Source organism: Onychomys torridus, chromosome 9 (genome assembly GCF_903995425.1).
Source record: "Onychomys torridus chromosome 9, mOncTor1.1, whole genome shotgun sequence".
Taxonomy (NCBI): Eukaryota; Metazoa; Chordata; class Mammalia; order Rodentia; family Cricetidae; genus Onychomys; species Onychomys torridus.
Window position 1 is genome coordinate 27,467,185 of NC_050451.1, and position 7,941 is coordinate 27,475,125.

Consider the following 7,941-nt stretch of genomic DNA (forward strand, 5'->3'; position numbering starts at 1 on the left):
GGAACTTGCTCTGAAGATCAGGCTGGCCTCGAAGTCAGAGATCTGCCTACATCTGCCTCCTAAGTGCTTGGATTAAAGGCGTATACCACCAAAGCCTGGCTCATATTTGATATTTCTTACGAGACCACTGGATGGCAGCAGTGAGAGAGATTTGGAAGGAGTTGATCCCATACTTCTGTGTCCATCTTTCCATTTACAGATAAGATAGAATGCAGAAAATAAAAGCCACATCTGTAAGGATTATGTCCCTAATTACGTACAACTAAACAGATATTCCCAAATGTGTCTATCTCTAGTTCAGACTTCTCCAGTCTGGGTACTGAGTGGGGAAAAAAAAAAAAAACGAAATAAAAAAGAAAGGAAAGGACATGATTACTCCTCGGTGTGGTGGAGGAGAAAGTTTATTATAGATATATGGGAGAGTCCAGAGTGGATTTGGCCAGGCTGAGCTGGGCCATGTGAGGAGAGGAAGGGAAACAGGGGAATCAGGTGCTGCAGCCAAGAGGGCAAAAGGTAAAAAAAAAAGGGCCAGGAACCAAAATGTCTGGATTAGATAGGCAAGGGCCTCTAGGGGACCGGCTGCTCAGTACTTTGGCTGGAGAGCTCAGGGTAGAGGGGTGGGATATGCCAGACATACCCAGGAACAGATAAGGACTGAAGGATGCTGGGAAAACCAAATCCCCTTTGATATGTTAAATAGACACCTCAGCCATTTGTTCTGGGTTTGAAACTTGGAAGGTATGCCATCAAAATTCAGCATGATTAGAAAAGCTTCCTCACCTCTTCACACCTAGGTGGAGATAAAACTAATTACTAACCACCTACAGTCACTTATGAAGCACACATCACAATACTTGTCACCCAGAGGACACAATAGATACTTGAAAGCTATTGTTTATAGTCAATGGACAGCATCCATTCAAACAATGGTGAGGGCTCCTCCCATGTCTCTGCCTCTGGCTATGCTCTCCCATATATCTATGATAAACTTTTCCCTCTGCCATACTGAGGTGCAGTGATAGCGTTTCCTTGGCTTTTTATTTCGTTTATTTCGTCCCCCTCCATTGGACTGTGTGCAAGAGCCACATGGCACACAAGGGTCACAGTGCCCGCAAAGGGGGTGACTTTAAGGTCCCTCCATCCTTGGTCAGTCAGGCCTCACTGTGTCTCAGCACGTGGGCAGGCAGCAGTCAGAGGTGTGCGCACAGCGTGCTGGCTGCAAGAGAGCAGTTGCAGACGGTCGGCATAGCCTTCTCGACTGAGCTGGTCAAAGGAAAAAAGGTTCTACACAGCCCCTCCGCAATGTCCTGACCAGCCAGGTGGGCAACGCTCGCAGGAGTCGCACCCTACGGTTGGCTACGCTCGCAGAGGCCCATAGGGTAGAGCCTTGCTAGCCCAAGGGCGGGACCCTCTGGCATCGCACCTTGCTATTGGCTGCCCCAAGGAGGCGGAACCCTTAAATCATCATTCTCTATTGGCTTTGCCGGACAGAGGCGGGCCCTGGAGTCGTCACGCCCCACCATTGGTTGCGCCTGGACGGTCTGCGGCGCTTCTATGTTGTCATTAGTCCGCAAGTAGAGGACACAGGCAAGATGGCGGTGGTGGCTGGCATGGTGCGGGGACCCTTGCGGCAGGTAGGTAGCGGCCCCCGCACGCCCGCGGTCTTCCCCGTGCCCTCCCTGAGCCTCCTTCTCTCTCCCTGCCAGGTTTCCGGGCTGCTGAAGAGGCGTTTTCACCGCTCGGCACCCTCAGCACTGCAGGTAACCGGCGCCGACGTTGGGCAAGGCGGGGAGGGAGTCCTCGGTCCCGGGAGCAGGCCTGAGAGGCCGGGTGGCATCGCGGACCCTGGCGGCGGCCGAGTCCTGCGGATGATCGCGCTGCCTCTGTCCCCGCCCGGCGCCTCGCACACTGACACCCATCCCCGCGAGGCCGATGGCAGTCTAATAAGCGACCGGCTGCTTCCCTGACATTCCTCCCACCCCCGAAATTGTGGTAAAATATCACTTTAAAATCTTTTGTTAAATGTAAAGTTAATTGGCATCGAATGCATTCACCGTATACGCTATTCACTTTTAGAATCTAGTTTGATCATCCCAAACAAGAACGCTGGCCGTTACACGAAAATAACACACACTACTCCAACCGCTCTTATATACCATATTGTACTTTTCTGACCCTATGAGTTTGCTTGTTCTAGAATGCCATGTAAGTTGAGTCTTTTGTCCTTTTGTGTCTGGCTTATTTAACGTCTCACAGTAGCTTCAAGGTTCCAACCGTGTTGTAGAATACATCAGAATTTGTTCTTTGAAAGGGTGAATCATCCTTTGCACATTTTATACATTTATTCAAGGGTGGCTGTTTGGCTTGTTTCCACCGTTTGTTTTTGTAATGGTGCTGCAGATACATGCTTGAGTCCCTGTGTTCAGTTCTTTGGCATAGTATATATCTAGCAGTGGAGGATTCTATATATTAAAGTAGCAGCTCCTGCATTGTGAAAGTCAAGTGTTGGGCACTCTTGAGTTAGTCTTAGTTAAGACTTCCTTGCTAGTTCTCTGCCTCTTGGTACTCCAAATGTAGTGATAAAACAACCTAGCATGCTTTCCACCTAGGAAACTGCCTGTGAGCTACTTTAGGGATCCATCAATTTTCTTGCCTTGGTGTCCATCAACAACAACACTAGAAGTGTTCTGTAAGCTTGCCATTAACATTTAGTGAAGAATTAGTGACAGAGTGTTACTTTTAAGTTCTTGGAACTTTTGTTTTGTTGTTGTTTTTGTTTTTTCGAGACAGGGTTTCTCTGTGTAGTTTTGGTGCCTTTCCTGGATCTTACTCTGTAGACCAGGCTGGCCTCGAACTCATAGAAGCCTGGCTCTGCTGGGATTAAAGGCCTGTGCCACCCACCACCCGGCAAGTTCTTGGAACTTTAATTTGTATGATATGCATTTATCTGCTTTGTTTATATGTGTGGGCGTGCACATGTGCACTTAGAAGGTCAGCTTCCAGGGAATCAGTTTCCTCCTTCCACCATGTGAGACCTAGGTATCAAACTCATCAGACTTGGCCATCTTGCCTCTTCCGATTCTTGGAACTTTAAAAGTAATGCCTGCTTGAGTGTTAAATTTATGTTTTATGTTTTGGGCAGCCTAGGTAAGTATAAGGAAGGGAATCTTCATAGTATCTAAATAATCCTTTAGCTAATTTCCTGTTTATATACCCCTATGACAGTTGACAGTTCGTGAAGCTATTAATCAAGGTATGGATGAAGAACTAGAAAGAGATGAGAAGGTATTTCTGCTTGGGGAAGAAGTTGCCCAGTATGATGGTGCATACAAGGTAACTGGAATTGGTAACTATCAAGATATAACATCAAAAAGTACCCATTTGCCCTGACAAACACTTGAAAGTCATGGGGTTAATTCTTAATTATAGGTTAGCAGAGGCTTATGGAAGAAATATGGCGACAAGAGGATCATAGATACTCCCATATCAGAGGTAAGCCTTCCAGATCAGCTTTGAGGAGTATTCAGTTTTAATTTCTGTGGATGTTTTCTTAGGCTGCTGTTTGCTTTACAGATGGGCTTTGCTGGAATTGCTGTTGGTGCAGCTATGGTATGTAATATTATGAAGTTTATCCAAGGAGATTTCCTTTAATATTATCTTCTGAAACTGTTGTTTGAATTGGGTGTGGGGGCACTCACCTTTAACCTAACCCCAGCACTTGGGAAACAGGCAGGTGAATCTCTGAGTCCAAGGACAGCCTGGTTTACAGAGTGAGTTCCAGGACAGCCTGGACTACACAGAAAAATCCTGTTTTCAAAAACCCACACAAAAAAAGAAAATATTGTTTGCATATTGGAAGAGTGGAATGGTTAATTAGCACTCGTCCTTGTTCTGTTTAGTTTTTTTAACATTGATGTTTTCTACTTGACAGGCTGGGTTGCGGCCCATCTGTGAATTTATGACCTTCAACTTCTCAATGCAAGCCATTGACCAGGTTATAAACTCAGCTGCCAAGACTTACTACATGTCTGCTGGCCTTCAGCCTGTGCCCATAGTATTCAGAGGGCCCAATGGTGCCTCAGCAGGTGTAGCTGCTCAGCACTCACAATGTTTTGCTGCATGGTATGGGCACTGCCCGGGTTTAAAAGTGGTCAGCCCCTGGAATTCCGAGGATGCAAAAGGACTTATTAAATCGGCCATTCGTGATGATAATCCAGGTCAGCATAGTAACATTAAAAACTGACATGAACTCTACATTATGGTTCAAGGGCATCTAGTGAGGCATAGGCATAGCATATGTAAAGTGCTAATGACAGAAAGACAGTAAAAACTGTGCTTTTCCTTCTCACTGTAAGGTGCTGGTTACTTACTGCATATCTGCGCCACTGGCTTAACCTCAGCAGATAGAATTATATTGACCAAACTGCAGGTATCAGCAAGTAAACCATACTGAAGCTTCTACACTGATAGAGGCAAGGCTTCTTAGTAACTATAAGATGGATGATTTTATTGTATATGTATTCTTAGTCATTTTGTCTGTTTGAGGACTTACTATGTCTTGCAGTGGTGATGCTAGAGAATGAACTGATGTATGGTGTTGCATTCGAACTTCCTACAGAAGCTCAATCAAAAGATTTTCTGATTCCTATTGGAAAAGCCAAAATCGAAAGGCAAGGTAAGAACACCTGGGCTGGAGAGATGGCTCAGCAGTTAAGAGTGCTGGCTGTTTTTCCAGAGGTCCTGAGTTCAATTCTCAGCAACCACATGGTGGCTCACAGCCATCAGTAATGAGATCTGGCACTCTCTTCTGGCATGCAGGCAGAACACTGTATACATAATAAATAAATCTTTAAAAAAAAACAAACAATACCTACTAACATATACTAAGTATGCATTAATCATTGTTTTTACTGTAGCCCTTGTGTTTGCATAGGTCAGAAGATACTTCCATGTAGTTTTGACTTAGAAAGTAAAGGATGAATGAGTTTTAAGTTAGGCTTTTCTGAATTTCTGTCTGGTACATTTGTATTCTGTGTCCAAGAATACAATCTCATTGCTTAGCTCACTGAAATAAAGTAAAGGTATGATAAGACATGAGCTATAGTTGGCTGCAGAATCACCAGTGCTACATTAGATCCATTGACCTCTAATCTGTGACCACTTTATTTCAGGGACCCACATCACTGTAGTTGCCCATTCAAGACCAGTGGGCCACTGCCTAGAAGCTGCAGCTGTATTGTCTAAGGAGGGAATTGAATGTGAGGTAAGTGGACATTCACTCTCCCCTCTACTTCTTTAAATCAGAAACCCCTTTTAAGACTCAAGGCTGTGGGGGCTGGAGAAATGGCTCAGAGGTTAAGAGCATTGACTGATCTCCCAGAAGTCCTGCGTTCAATTCCCAGCAACCACATGGTGACTCACAACCATCTGTAATGAGATCTAGTGTCCTCTTTTAACATTATATACATAATCAATAAATCTTTAAAAAAGACTCAATCAAGGCTGCTGAGTTGGCTTAGCAAGTTAAGTTGCTGAAATCTAATCAGTTGAAAATCTAATCCCCAGGAGACACACACACACATACACACACACACACACAAAACAAAACAAAACCCAAACAACTTTAAAGTACCTTCTCAAGTTAAGATCCAGTCTTGCTGGTCTTAGGAGATAACTGTGAAAGCATGAGGACCTGAGTTTAGATCCCTAGCACTGAAACAAAAACAAAGCAAGCCAGGTGTGGCAGCACAGGCTTGTTATCCCAGCCCCAGGGAGACAGTGCTAGGAGTGGAGGATCCCTGGTGCTTGCTAGCGTGGCCAGCCACTCTAACCAGTTAGTTAGCTCCAGACACAGTGAGAGGCCATTTCTAAAAAACTAAGGTGAACAATTGAGCAAGAAACCCGAGGTCATTCTCTGACTCCTCACGTGTGTGCACATACAATCACACATGTACAAGATCCAGCCTTGGAGCTGGACTTCAGAAGTAACTGAATCTAATCTCCTGTGTAGAACCTACCTACCAAGTAGTTCTCCTTGGAAAGTATTACTTACTGTGTTTCATAGGCTATAAAATGAGGATAATAGAAATTCTATTCCATAGGGTATCATGATGTAGGGCCTCACCTATTTATTTTGATAAGAGGGATGATGAAACCAAGGAGGGTAAGTGAATCCTATAGGTGAGCAAAGCTGTCTGTGATGGGAATACATACAGGTTTCTGATTTAATTGTAAGATCTTTTACTTTCTGTTTAACACAAGGTCTCCCTGTGTAGCCCACACTATCCTCAAACATGTGGTCCTCCTGCCTCAGCCTCCCAAGTGTTGGGATTACAGGTTTGTACTACTGTACTGGTTTTCCTTTTAGTCTCTACGTTTGTGTATCTATTGGTAGGTAGATAGGTTCAATTTTCCTAGACCCAGAGATTAACAAAAACAAAAAAGTGATGTTATGGGGTCTAGGCTATATTTGTCTCTTGGTTTCTATAAAGCTTATTTACTGCATTGTCTTTAGGTGATAAATTTGCGTACTATCAGACCAATGGACATTGAAGCCATAGAAGCCAGTGTCATGAAGACAAATCACCTTGTAACTGTGGAAGGAGGCTGGCCACAATTTGGAGTGGGAGCTGAGATTTGTGCCAGAATCATGGAAGGTATTTCTTTCTTTTTTTTTGGGGGGGGGGGGGGACGGGGAGGACTGCCAGTCAAAGCTGAACAGTCTCAAGTTTATTTCACAGCCTGCTTATATATAAACTGAAAGGCAGAAGTAGAACAATGCACAGCATAGACAGGCTCTATCTTAAGTAAAACGGAAGGTACTTCAAAGAAACTGGTTGTAGGATACAGTCAAGCTGTAGTGACCGGTGTACTTGAATACCGACTGAAAAGAGATCAAAAGCCAGGGTGACCAAATGACTTCTCAACCTGTCGGTCTAGTTTTTGTCCTTTGGGTAAACGTTTTAAAAAGTCAAGTCAAAAGCAGTGCCCTAATAACTAGGGTTCATTGCCTTGCTTTTCTCTTTCTGAGTCCCAAATCAGCCTCTCAGGTGAGCCTTCTCTTCCCCAGGCCCTGCATTCAATTTCCTTGATGCTCCTGCTGTTCGTGTCACTGGTGCTGATGTCCCTATGCCTTATGCAAAAATCCTGGAAGACAACTCTATACCGCAGGTCAAAGACATCATATTTGCAGTAAAGAAGACACTGAATGTCTGATTTGGACTTTGAATATCAAGTCATTGAAATTTATTTAAAATACTTGTTGGGACTTCATCTGATGTGTACTGGGAAACTTTACGAGTTATAAAGTTAATGCTACAGCAGCAGCAGGTGTCTCTGTATTGGTAAGAAGTTTAAACATGCTTATGAGTGGAAAACTCCACTCCCCACTCTAGATGCTATACTTTATCTGTTACTGTTAACCTAGTCTTTGAATAAGATTAATATAAATATTTACCCTCTTTCACTATGAGGGGCAAGAATGTTGCTGAGTCCTGATGAAAGATATTCCCCCAGAAGATAACTTACATGTTAAAAGTGTTATCTACATTTTCTGTTAAATTGTTTTGATAAGAAATAAAGGGGATTCCTACCGATGAGTAAATTGTATTTTTCCCCCTCAAGACAAGAGTTTCTCTCTGTAACAGTTCTGGCTTTCTGGGTACTCACTTTGTAGACCAGCCTAGCCTCAAACTCAAGAGATCTGCCTGCCTCTGTCTTCCAAGTGCTGGGATTAAAAGCGTGCGCCACCACTGCCCGGCAAGTAGTTATATTTTTATATTAGTGAAATAATGTATGTGTAAGTCTAATTAAGAAATTAGTGTCAAATGGAAAAGGATTTCACTGTATCCCTGGCTGGCCCAGAACTATCTGTAGACCAGGATCTCATAGAGAGCCACCTGCCTCTGCCTCCCAAGAGCAGACATTAAAGGTACATGCCAC

At 44.0% G+C, this 7,941-nt stretch overlaps 1 protein-coding gene across 1 annotated transcript; it reads left to right on the forward strand.

Moving 5' to 3' along the window:
- Positions 1–1,530: 1,530 nt before the first annotated feature.
- Pdhb (pyruvate dehydrogenase E1 subunit beta) lies at positions 1,531–7,598 on the forward strand. Its single transcript, XM_036199955.1, has 10 exons — positions 1,531–1,634; positions 1,707–1,760; positions 3,226–3,333; positions 3,430–3,492; positions 3,574–3,609; positions 3,932–4,217; positions 4,565–4,675; positions 5,172–5,263; positions 6,515–6,656; positions 7,070–7,598. Exons 1-10 carry the CDS (start codon positions 1,593–1,595, stop codon positions 7,213–7,215), a joined length of 1,080 nt encoding a protein of 359 aa, XP_036055848.1. The 5' UTR covers positions 1,531–1,592; the 3' UTR covers positions 7,216–7,598.
- The last annotated feature ends 343 nt before the right edge of the window (positions 7,599–7,941 follow it).